General features: G+C 45.5%; 1 protein-coding gene across 2 annotated transcripts in view; it reads right to left on the reverse strand.

The window, feature by feature from the left end:
- Positions 1-4,175: 4,175 nt before the first annotated feature.
- IRAK3 (interleukin 1 receptor associated kinase 3) overlaps positions 4,176-13,071 on the reverse strand; it is a 55,644-nt gene continuing 46,748 nt past the window's right edge. For both annotated transcript variants that reach the window (XM_084759870.1, XM_084759869.1), the window contains exons 9-12: positions 8,351-8,549; positions 7,816-7,878; positions 7,561-7,725; positions 4,176-5,281 (exon numbers count right to left, since the gene is read on the reverse strand). In XM_084759870.1, the coding sequence (XP_084615996.1) occupies positions 4,805-5,281; positions 7,561-7,725; positions 7,816-7,878; positions 8,351-8,549 (904 nt within the window). In that variant the 3' untranslated portion in view covers positions 4,176-4,804. The remainder of the gene's footprint in view (positions 5,282-7,560; positions 7,726-7,815; positions 7,879-8,350; positions 8,550-13,071) is intronic.

Genomic DNA, 13,071 nt, shown 5'->3' on the forward strand with positions numbered 1-13,071 from the left:
GGTCTGAGGACTGCCCTGGAGCTTGGCTGCCCAGTTGGTCACATCCTTAAAGAAAACTGACGCTTCCTCTCCCAGAAACTCTTTCTTTAGTTAGGGATTGGACTTCACAGCCCTGTCCCACTCCAGGCTGGAATTTCATCTGACTTGAGCTTTTGAAGGTCTTGTGTCTGCTGTCCCAACTGCTGTGAGTTCACATGTGCATGGTTGTGTGCAGAACCCCCTCTTTCTTTGTAGCCAGTTGCTCACTAGGTCTGGCTCTTACAAGCTCTCCATCCCTTCCTTCCACAATGATCCCCGAGCCTCAGCAAGCATCTGTTAGGGGAGAGGTGTGATATAAAGTGTGTTTCGCTTAGGGCTGCGCACTCTGATGTCTCCTGTTCTCTGCAGGTTGACCAGTTGTGGACGCCTTTGTTAACAGCCACCTCCTGCACCATGAAGCTTCTCTGAGGAGTAGCGCACTGTGGGCATAGTGCTAAGTCACTGGGAGCCATTTTAAGAACATGGCCAATTCTTTTATTATTATTATTATTATTATTATTATTATTATTATTATTATTATTATTATTAGTTTTTGTTTTTCAAGAAAGGGTTTCCTCTGTGTAGCCCTGGCTGTCCTGGAACTCACTCTGTAGACCAGGCTGCCCTTTAACTCAGAGATCTGCCTGTCTGCCTCCCAAGTGCTGGGATTTAAGGTTTGTGCCACTGCCACCCAGCAACATAGTCAACTCTTAATGATGTATTGTAAGCTGTGTCAGTTTCACACCATTCCAGGCTAATTTTGTCTGCTCAGCTAATCTGCCTTCAGATTCTATCTCTGAGTAAGCTGAGTGAGTCTCAGGATGATTTGTAATACACAAGCCATGTGTTGGAGACTTTTGATGCGTTTTGTGGGGAAGTGGGCAGCAATGGGGACTGAACACAGGTTCTTGTACATGCTGGGCTCTACCACGGAGCTGTAACTCTAGCTTTCTTTTCACTTCATAGGCCAGGCTATCCTTGAAAGTTGTGGTCCTCCGGCCTCAGTCTCCTGAATGTCTCAAATTATAGACTTGTGCCACCAGGTCCAGTGATGCCTGTGCGCCACGCCCCATATATCGAAGGAGTGTGTGTGTGTGTGTGTGTGTGTGTGTGTATGTGTGTGTGTGTGTGTGTGTGTGTGTGTTCAAAGCTTGCCCTAAAAATGTAGTTCAGTGATCAGAGCACTTGCCTAGCATGTGCAGGGCTCAAGGTTCAATCCTTAGTACTGGAGGGAGGGGAGTGCTAAACTAGGGCAAAACATAAGTGTAGGCTTAGAACTTTTTCAAACTTGCCCTTTTGGGGGGTGGGGTTCTTTAATGCCTATACCTCCCTTCCAAGCCACCGACCCTAGATAGGAGAGAAAAGAGGCTAATGGGAAAAAGAGAAGTAGACCTTTTAGACTCAGTTCCTTGGAACAATTCCACTCTTCATCTAGCAAAGGAGACTGCAGCTACAGCAGCTGGAACCCAGAGCAGCAACCAGAACTTGGAGCAGCAACTGCAATCCGGAACCTTGAAGCATTCTCTGGGGTGTTTCTCTCTAGGAGCATCTTAAAGTGGAGCGATGAACAGCCAAATGAGGGGAAGCAATGCTAAAACCAAAAGGCCAAGCCCCTGGGTTTGGGCTCACAGATATCTCTTCTCTCAGAGCCTGCACTAGGATGCAGTTGGCAAAGACCATGCCCCCATGTTCAGTAGACAAATATCACACAAAATGCATCAAAAGTCTCCAACAGTTCCTCTTCTAGTGGACAAACACCACGTGTCCTCTCACAAGTCTGTTTCAGCTCCCACACTTGAGATCAAAGTAAAAACATGTTTAGGTCTACTACATAGAAGGGTTAAGTATAGGCATAAGGTTATTGTGTAATTTAAATTCTAGTTTCTGTCTCAATGTTGTAAAACCACTGCTCCCCAATTATTCCCTGGCATGCCAATAAATCAGCATACAGCCAATCACTGATGAGGGGAGAGAATAGGGCTGGACTTCCTGTCAGCCAGGGGAGGAGGAGTTAGGAGAGTAAGCTGAGGAGGAGTCGGCCAAGGGTGGAAGTCCAAGGAAGTTCAGGAGGGAGGAACTGGAGCCGAAGAAAGCTACAGAGCACAAGTATCGCTGGGATGTTTGCTGGGAGTAAGACAGGATAGCATAGAGGGTTAAGAATAGACTTAAACTGCTCAAGATTGTGTTGTGAAGCCTTGTATTATTAAAGAGTCTCACTTATTTTTGTGATAGCCAGGTTAAGAAATAAGCTAAGAGAAACAAACGCTATTTTATAAAAATAACTTCAACAGTTAAGTTCCTAGGGTTAATACACACACGGTTTGGAAGCCAGTTAGGAAAACAGCTTTGGGCACAATGGGCACCCAGGTCTGTTCACACTGTCCTGTGAGCAAAGACTCTTCCGACTACTTTCCTAAATCCTGTTTCAGGCTTGCCAATCAGACTGAACGTCTTGCGTGTTTTAACCACACCTCTTGCCCTTGGAAAGAATGGTTGCTCCATGTTTTTTTTAACTTCTCTGTTTACTTGTCCTGCTTCTGATTTCTTATGACTTCCTTCTACAGGTTTTGTTCTTGAACCTCGACTCCAAACGTCTCTGCTTTGCCCAACCACCCCAACTCTCCCAAGGCAAAGAGAAAGCATGGCATTTGCTTCTGAAGGACAGACTCTGCAAGCCCTCCAGAAATGGTTTCTTCAGTGTTTCTATTCGTGACCATAAAAGCTTTCCTAATTTACTAGGCAATATCTGCAATAACATTTGGATTTCTGATTATGTGATTCTGTGGAGACGACGTCATTAAGCTTAATTTATAAGAAAACGCCAGCTCTGGGGAGGCTGCTATGCTAAGTCCTGAAGAGGTAGCCCCTAACACGCAGGAAATGTGATGGAGTAATGGCCTCCAAAGAGGTCCGTGCTCCAAAGCCAGAAACCCGTGATATCTGACATCCTAACAGAATAGGGGGGTTGGAGGCTGATAATGTAATGATCTTGAGAAGGAAAAAAAACCATCATCAACTACTTGAATAAGCCCAATGCAATCACTGGCCTCTTTATCAGAAAGAGAAAAGGGTCATGAATAAGAGAAAGGTCATGAGGAAAGACCAGAAGGCCAGAAAGGTCATGAGGAAGAAAGGAGTTGGCGAGGGGACGGAGTGGGGAGAGGAAGTGAGAGACTCGTCAGCTGGTGACTCCGATGGTGGATTCAGACTATGGACTGAGTGGTGCAGGAGTGCCCGTGGCTTCCAGAGCTGGAAGAGACAAGGCAAAGACTCTGCCCTGAGGTTCTTGAGACCTCGAGAGTTCTGGAATAAGGTCACCTTACGCCACTAGATTTATGCTCAGCCATTACAGCTATAGGAAATGACTATTAAGATTTCACAATCCAGTGAGATAGGTGATGTGAGCCACTCGGATAGAATTCAGGGAATGAGGAGTACAAAATTAACACAAAGAAGCTGCTGAGGAGATATTTATTTATGGTCCGAGTCCTTCCTGCTGAGGAGATGAGGGCTCCCTGCAGGAGGGCTCCTTTGCCACTACTGAGCAAGGCCTTGGAAAGGAGAATCCAGGAAGCAGTAGGAGGAAAAGTTACAGAACAAATGAAAAATGATCCAGACTCTTGTGATCAGTTATTTCCCCAGGTCCCAAAGTGACTTGATTAAAATTTTGCGCATCCTACTGAGACTGCAGTAGGTCTCTGGGTTAGTAAAAACAACAACACTCTAATTGTTTAATGTAGTTGGTTTTTTATAACAACTGGATTAACACGGGAAACTCTTCTAAGAGTTTAAATACAGAGATGCAGGCTTTGGATGGGAATGCGCCCTTAGTAAGGGTGACTGACTCACCTCCATACAGGCAGGTTAAGCAGCAAGGAACAAAAGCGTAGCAACTGCCAATCACAGTAGAAAGACAATTCTTTCCAAAAGACACACATTATCATGTACAAATTAGACATGACCTACAACCTTTCTCTATTTGATCAACATTTTCTATGATGAAGGGAAACCAATGGAATCCATGGACTGTCTCTAGTATGTCCGTGGTAGAAAAGACTGGCACTGAGTATTAGGAACCCTGTGTCCTATCCTATCCATGCCGTCAGTCCGCCGCCCTCCCTCCCTCCGAACCCTTCCCCCCCCCCCCCACTGCTCTGTCTACCTCCCCCCATCTCCTCCTCCCCAGCAATCAGAGGGCCAAGGAATGCCACAAAGTCACACCAAGCAACCTCATGTGAGAAATTTGGAGGAAGAGGTTGTTAGACAAAAGGCTGCCTCTGGTGGAAATGATTTGGCGCATGCGCATAGGGAGAATGACCACGGGTGGCATTTGGCGGCTGTTGATGACTGGCTGCTGACACTGGGTGGCTGAAGGCAAGCTCTGGGAGAAGCTGGAATGTGAGTGGTTCTCGGCCTACCAATTCCGAGGACTCACTAGAGGGTGATAGAGGGATTTAAGAGTCCTACCACTCGTTGCTAGGTTTTGATCGGCAGAGCTCCGGGTCTTGAATAGCTCCGAGTGGCTCCAGCTTAGCTTGATTTTTTTGGTTTGTTTTTTGTTTTTGTTCTGAGAGGTAGTCATTTCGATAAAGCGTTTCTTTTGGTCATTCCGTTCAATGAATGGGAAGGAAGGAAGCAAAGAAGGAAGAAACGGAACTGCCTGGCGGCTCATCAGCACCCCTCAGATTTGCCATCCGCAGGGAGCTCGAATCCTTTCAGTATGACATCCTTTGCTCGGTGCCTCCAGCAACGTTTGCTTTTTTCCTCCCTTTATCTTCTGGTGAATTCACTGCTTTTTAGACTGTTCGTACCCACTGCAGAATTGTCCAGAGGAGTGCCTCTTCTCCATCGGCTTGCTCTCGTAAGAATGTCCGGGTACCTCCCAAGAGGAGCCCAAACTGATCTCAGTAGGCCTTAAGTCCTGGGGAGATGCCACAAGCTCTGGGAGCCAACATTCCTCGTAAGAGGAGCTGAGCACGTTGCAGGGAGCCTCACTTCTCTCGTTCCCCGTCCTTCTGTCCAGGCCCAGAAAGGTGACCTCAGACTGGCTACATTCAAAAGGGATTTTCTGAGTCGCTCTCTCTGTTCTCAGTGCTTTCCCGTGTGGTACTAAATGATTACTCTGGGTTTCGTCGTCTTCTACTGGGATGCTTGGGACATTATCCAGGAACAGAGGAGAAGGACACCTGAAGGACTTGAGTGACGTGGGAGGGTCTTCTGCAAAATACAAGCTCGGCTGCGCACTCTCCAGAGCATTCAGGACCTGACAGGCGAAGAAGCAAACCAACTTGAGTGACACTCCCATCTCTGTTTTCCTCCCTACCTAGTAAAGAATAGTCTCTCGTTTTCATATAAGTAAGTTCAGCAAGTAAAGTTGAAACAAATATAAAGTAAGTGCAAACAGAATTTTGAATCTGAAAGGACAGCAAATAGAGATGCCCCTTTATCTCAAGGGCCACATCAGGCAGATATAAAAGAAATTACAGACTATAAAGACACCAGACTTCAGCTGCGAACCAGCTGCCGCCTCTCTCTATGCTGTCAGGTGCGTGTTCATGCATTTCAACCACAGAAAGTAGAAGATTTTCATGGAGTTCATCAAGGCTGACTGGACCTCCAGCTCTCAAATGCCAGGATCAGAGAGCAGGCTTCGTAAATACAGATCTCTTCCCCAAGCAATAGAATGTCATTGAACAAACAAACAAACAAAGAATGGTATTTAAACAGCTTCACCCTCGATTTGGACATGCAGCCAGATTAGAAAACCGGTGGCCTAAATATTCGTTCACCTTCTTTCTCTTTCTCCCTCTCTAAAAATACAGAGAGCTTGAGCATTTATGAAGTGTTTTCATGCGTTTCGTCTCCACAAATAGCACTACCCTGACTTCATAGACAAAGCTGCGGATCAAGAGAAAAATCATACAACTGTCTAGAAAGGCAAAGTGTTGGTGCTGTACTCTCAAGTTCCTGGACCCAGGTTTGCCCTCCTACAGCACAGCTGATGGATCCTTGCTGGGACAGGATTTTACACTAAGAGTCATGACAGGCCTTCTATATGCTTCCTGGCCTGCCAGGCCAGTGTGAGCACACTATGGTTGTGCCAACCCCTTGTTTAGAACTCTTCCACAGCTCTCCAGTAGACTTGAAACAAAACCCAACTCTAAGAATAGAACGAATGCCCCTCTATCACCTGGAACCTTCTGTAGTTTTAACTGCTGCAGCTCCTGCTACCCCATATTACCTCCGTGATGCTGAAGTGCCCGAAGCCTTACCCCTAAGGGTGATGACCTCTGAGTCGGCCCTTGGGCGTGCTGATTGTCTCTTTTGAGGACATCCTTCCATCCTTACTGGTGCCAACAGCTATTTCCCAGACCATAGCTAAGCTGTTACCTTCAGGAGGCATCTTCTGGTTGCCACAGACTAACGGCCTGGCTCCCTTCTGACTCTCTCCTTTCCAGTCACCCTGGGATCCTGACTGCCATCAATACTGTCTACTGGGCTCAAATATTATGTCTATTGATCTGACTTCTTTGCACCGAGATCTTGAGAACAGTCAACGTATCTTGACCGGTATGTACCCTCAGCACCGAAAATACACATACAAAATGGGCATTAAATTAGTATTTGCTTATAAATGGATTGATTGAGTCTATGACAAATGGATACATTTTAAAATAATGGAAACGAATGGGTGTTTTTTTTTATTGGATCATATAGCTTAATGACTATTGAATAAAATATCCCATTCAAATAACTTTTCATTAGAGTCAAATTTTAAAAATTTATTGCTAGTGATAGTGTTGGGAGTGTGCTGAGTAGTTTGTGTGAAGGACAGAGGACAGCTTGTTCTTTCCATGAGCTCCAAGGAACAAACTGTTGTCACCGGGCTTGCATGGCAATCATGCCTTTTCATACTAAGCTACTTCATTGGTCCCATATTTGATATTTTATAATAATCTGGTTCTACCTAGTAATGCCTTCTACAAGGGTAGCAAGAGTGTGAGGGTTTTTTTTTTAAGATTTATTTATTTATGTACATAAGTGCTCTATCTGCATATACACCTGCACACCAGAAGAGGGCATCAGATCTCACTATAGATGGTTCTGAGCCACCATGTGGTTGCTAGGAATTGAACTCAGAACCTCTAGAAGAACAGCCAGTTCTCTGAACCACTGAGCCATCTGGCCGGCCCATGTTTGTTTGTTTTAAGCTAGAAAGGTTATCTGTTAGAGTAGATCCCTCCGTGGGAGGCTGAATTCGTCTCACTAATTAAGACTTCACTTGGATGTACAATTTATCCAACTTAGATTTTTCCACAGCTCACTCTTTTTTTCTTTTTCTTTCTTTCTTTCTTTGTTTTGTTTTTCGAGACAGGATTTCTCTGTGTAGCCCTGGCTGTCCTGGACTCGCTTTGTAGACCAGGATGGCCTCGAACTCACAGCGATCTGCCTGCCTCTGCCTCCCAACTGCTGGGATTAAAGGCATGAGCCACCACTGCCCAGCCCACAGCTCACTCTTAACTAAGACCTCATATATCTTACTTCTTCCATTGTAGGTCTTAACTTGGGCCGAGTTGCCGCACATTGGCCTGCCAGAGAGAAGAGCCTGGCAGAGAAGTTCCGAGGACAGGGGGGTATTTTCCTGTCTAGGAAGGAGAGGCATGAATCGAGGCCTCTCTTCTCCATTAGTTCCATGAGGAGGTCGCGCTAGAAAGAGGAGAGGATACAGTTATTTCCCGGAACTCGGTCAGATGACTTAAGTTGGCAAACAGGTGCCAGCGGTACAGCCATTCTTACCAGCTGAACGTGTTTGGGATCATCCAGCACCACTTTACACCCTGTCAGAACCTCCATGATCACCTACAAAAACATACACAAAGTCAGCGGACAGAGGCTGAGAACAAAAACAGCATTGGCTCAGACTACTTAACGTTACAATGGAATTTATTTGCATTAATGCTCTTGTGTTTTGTTACCTCACGGAGTAGGCAAAAGGAATGTATCAGATAATGAGTAACAGAAAATCGATGGGTATACAAGTTAAAACTCTTAAAAATTTCCCTCTACACCAGTGGTTCCCAATGTCTAATGCTGTGACCCTTTAACACAGCTCCTCATGCGGTGGTGACCCCCCCCCCCCCGACCATCAAATTATCTTTGTTGCTATGTCATAACTGTAATTCTGCTACTGTTATGAGTCATAATGTAAATATCTGGCATGTACATGGTCTTGGGTGACCCTTGTGAAAGGCTGAGAACTGATGCTCTGAGGATTTAGAAGCCTCTTGGGGGTGAATTCTCTTCCATGGCTGACCAGTGGAGTGCTACTCACAATTCCGAAGCTGTAGACATCGGTTTTAATGGAAAGTCTCCCCTGTCTGACATATTCTTCAGGCATGTACCACAGATGTTTCCTGCCACTGCCCGTCATGTTTATGGTAGAGTTCTGATGTTCTAAGTGGGGCTGGAAATGGGCCATGGCAAAGTCAGTTAGCTTGGCTTGGAACTGGTCATCCAACAATACGTTTGCGCTGAAAGTGTGATGAAAGACAAACAGGATAAACCGTCACAGGGGCGTTTAGCGGGATACAACGTGGCTGAGCAACTCAGAACGTTGCTAAGACGAGGCTGAACACAAACTTCCACAAGCGAGTGGGCATCCTAAAAGCTTTTTCTTAAAGTATAAACATAAACTTGTACGAAGGCTAAAATAAAAATCCGACCCATGAGCTGGGGGGGGGGGTCTCAGATTTTGAGACATGCATGGGTGCTGTGTGAACAGGACAAACAAGTTAACCACAGTGGCTTACTTTGTGCTCTTCTTCGTGAGACCATGAGCTTAGTTTTAAGCAGCTAACAGTGGAATTTGTTATGTGCCAGCAGCTGTGTTGTGAGATGCTAGGCTTACTAGAGACGCTACTCGGCTTGAGCTGTCTTTGGTATCCCTTCAGTGTTTAATACACTTTCTCATGTTGTGGTGACTGCCAACCATAAAATTATTTTTCTGCTACTCCTTCATAACTGGGATTTTGCTGCTGTTATAAATTGTAAAATAAATATCTGACATGCAGGATATCTGATATACGACCCTCAAAGGGTTTGCGAGCCACAGCTTGAGAGCTGCTCCCCTGCTTTAATGAAAGCCCCACCTTCCAGTTCCGTCTCTCTGGGTTTCTTTTTAGTTCTGAGGCTCACTTGGAACGTGAATAACTGCAGAAGCAAAGGCAGAGCGCACGGAGTCAATGAAGGGAGCTCGTTAAGAGCAAGCACTTCACACTTTGGTAGGGCGTAAGGACTGGTTTGTTTCATGTTTCAAAGGCCCAAATAGGGCGTTAGGGAAGGAGAAGCCACCTCACACAGCACAGTCCCCTTACGTGGTTCTGAGACACTCCCTTTTCCCCTACCCCACACCCAGTTCTTTCCTCTTGCCTTTCAGGCAAAGTGAAGAAAAGGACCTATAACACTGCTCAGGGAATATGAAGCCAATTGGCTGCCTGGCATGGCTGGACACGTGGTAGCCAAGAACGGAGACCGGCAGCCAGTCCTAAGGGGGCAGGCAGACTCTGTCAGAGTGGATAGGAGGCATGAGCAAGTGACTTGCTCTTTCAGTTTTGCTTAGGGCTCTTCAGAGCTTCAGCAGCAGGACACAAGCAAGCACAGAGTGGAAAACAAACTGTAAAGTGCAAATAACCGACCTTATTAAGCCCTGTCTATTCAGTGTGATCTTCTCTTTGGGGGAATAAGCTAGAGGCTGTGTCCCCAAGATGTGTATCAGTGAGCACAGTCCTTAACTTTCTCCTTGCCTGCCTAGTCTCTATAGTACTTGGCAGCTGCCAGATCCAGCCTGTCTCTCACATCTCCCAACTCTGTGCCATTTCTCACCCATCCCTTCATTTTCTCAGTCAGAGAACAGGATTGAGCACCTTGCCATCCCTCGCCAAATACATTTCAGGCAAGAGTCAGGTCCTAGCACTAGGTAAGAAGACACAATTAAACCTCCCATAGGTGCACACTTGACCTGTTCAAACCTGGGGCTTCTGAACCTGCCCTGATGCTTTCAGAACTTGGGGGAATATGAAGGTGAGAGTTTGCCAGCTGAGTCAACAGATGAAACGAGGCAGAAACAGTTTTTTACTCTCAGAGTAGCATTCATGTGAGACAAGATAGGGCACAGAGTGAGGTCTGGAAAGCCTTGGGCGAGGGTTGCAAAATTTGAATATGAAAGAAGTCAGTGGGCAAGGGTAGAAATCCCTACCCTGCACCAAGTAAATCCCTGGCACAGGAACATATGCAGGGACACTCCTGTGGGTCTGAGGTTGACCTGTGGCTCACTATAATGCTAAAATGCACACCCCTATGTGCAGACTTCCAGTGCTGAAGGGACATGTGACGCATGAAGTTGTATGTATGTATGTAAATCTGCATGTAGCATACTATGTCTTAGGAACCCAGGGTCCGCAAGTAAATTTTTAAAAAATGCACATGACATAAAAGCTCCAATTCTGCATGGCCACTTGTTGGAGCTACTGACCCTTTCCCTATCCCAGCTTGTTTCCTCCCTTATAAATAGATCTTTTTCTCCGACACGGTCTATATGGCTATCCATGTGTCTCTGTCCAGTTCTTGTTTCAAGACACAAGACAATGGAAACTCTGCAGAAGTGCCCAGCAAACTCTAATATTCATGGCCACTATGAGTTATGGCCCCACTGGGTTTTACTGCTCTGGGAGCCCCAGAGGCAGGCCCTTTATCTCTGCACAGAGGAAGACTGAAAACCTCTAGAAACCATTCTTTTTTGTTTTGGTTTGGATTTTGCTTTTTGGGACAGAGTTTATCTGTGTAACCCTGGACCAGGCTGGCCTCAAACTCAGAGATTCACCTGCCTCTACCTCCCAAGTGCTGGGATTGAAAGCGTCCGCCACCATCACCACCTGGCCAAATGCTGCATTTTCAATATCTTCCTCCTCCACACCAGTTCTCCAGAAGGCATGGTGTTCTGATTAATGTGTTAGGGCTGTGAGAATGGCCAAACTGCATCTAAACACAACACAGGAGTCCCTGGAGGTGTTTTTTTGTTTTGTTTTGTTTGTTTGTTTGTTTTTAATATTTAGGAAAGGTGGGGTGGGGGATGGGCAGCAAGAATCACAAATCCCACGAGCTAAGCCAATTTCTTGACCTGCTACAAAACAAGTGGAAGCTGACAGCAACTGGTGAGTCACACGCCTTCGAGAGGTAGACAGAGGTGAGCTGGGTAATCACAAATCATATTACCCAATAAACCCACTGAGGACATGGGGTCAGTGAGAGGCCATCGGTCAGATAGGATTAGGAGAGGACACTGCACTTACACACTGAATTACAGCATCTGGTGAAGAGGCAAGTTCTTACCAGCGGAGGACCCCAGTGTAAAGCATACATTTGGAATCGAGTGATTTATTTGGTTCTAAGTAAAGGTTAACGGGAGCTGGGAAAGAGAAATGTTCGGTTTTAGGAAAGCGGGAATTGCCAGAAGGCCCTTCAACAATCAATTTTTTTTTTTTTACTTCTAATGCTTTCTCCTGCTCTAACCTTAAATAGAAACTTCAACTACCAAGTGCCTTCAGCTACCCTGCAGGTCGACAGGGTACGTTTATTCCACGGGGAGAACACGGGCTGACGAAACGAAGATGATATGAGGCGAGCTGAAATCAAAACGACACCAGCGAAGGGGCAGCTTGCTGGAACTCTGGCCCATCCGGAGGCAGACAGTGAAGCGAAGCAGCTTCCGTTCACGCCCCCATCTCATTTTTCTACCTCCCATTCTCTCTTTTTACTATAAAGGTATTTGCTTTAACAGAGAAGCCAGTGTGACTTCTTTAAATAGAAGGATCCCTGACTGAGGACATTGGAGAGTTCTATACAGGTGGTGAATTTGTACGCTAACTCAGGGGTAGTGACTTAATATCTGTATTGGAAAAAGTTTCAATGACCTTTTTTTTTTTTTTTGAGGAACCTGATCCCCCAAACAATACTACTTCACAGTGAGATCAGCTTTCTCTGCTCATCAGTAAATGTCCTAGTTTATTTGAAACAGTTAGGCCTTAAAAATGAACATGATGTTGAGTTCCAAATGATTTTCAGAGAGGTACTAGACAAACTTAACTAAAGTGATATTTCTAGATGATTTGAGACAACTGGGAGGACGAACCTCCTGTGGCTTCTTGTACCTGCATGTATGTGTAATTTTATGTTAATGTAATGCTAATTTATGTGTACGTATCTACACATATAAATTAAGGAGTGCATGTGCTTACATTAATTACTTTTATGTTGCTGTGACAAAACACTGTCGACCATGAACGACTTAAGGAGGAAAGAGTTTATTTTGGCCTAAGATTCCAGAAGGTTAAGAGGCTGTTATCAGAGAGGCATGGCAGCAGGTGGCAGGGAGGAACAGAAACCCAGGAGACAACACCTAAACCACAAACTCAAAGCAGAGCGAGCAAAGCGGAAGTAGTTGCATCCCTGCCACCTCGCCAATAAATCCTTGTGTGAGGTCTGTTGCCTGGAGTGCTTTGAGCTATATAGTCGCAAAGCCCCACCCCCCATCCCCCAGTGACATAGTTCCTCTGGCAAAAATCTCTGAAAACAGCATCACTTAGCTCGGGACAAAGAGATCGAACACCCAGGACTCCGAGGACCATTCCTCATTCACATCATCACCGTACTTAAAGACGACGTTGGCAATGAGAATGATTAAGAGGGATTTTTGACTTGTGCGATATCTAAGTGTTTTAACTCCCTTTAGAAAAATAATGAACACATTTGGATATCGTTAAAGAGGAAGGAAGTAGGAAAACATGATGAAAGTCTGAGGAAAAGCGTTTATACTTAAAATGCTTCTGAGAAATCAAGAGAGTTGTTTTAAAAGGATGAAGTAGGGGGGAGTGAGAGGGTTAATGAATCAATCCGTCAGGCAGATGTTTCATTTCCTGCAGACCCACATGTCCTATTAAAACACCAAGCTGACTCTCAGCCTTGACAAGTCTGCATCCATCAGCTGACTTGCCCAGG

The sequence above is a fragment of the Acomys minous genome (assembly GCF_964271855.1).
Source record: "Acomys minous genome assembly, chromosome: 15".
Lineage (NCBI taxonomy): Eukaryota > Metazoa > Chordata > Mammalia > Rodentia > Muridae > Acomys > Acomys minous.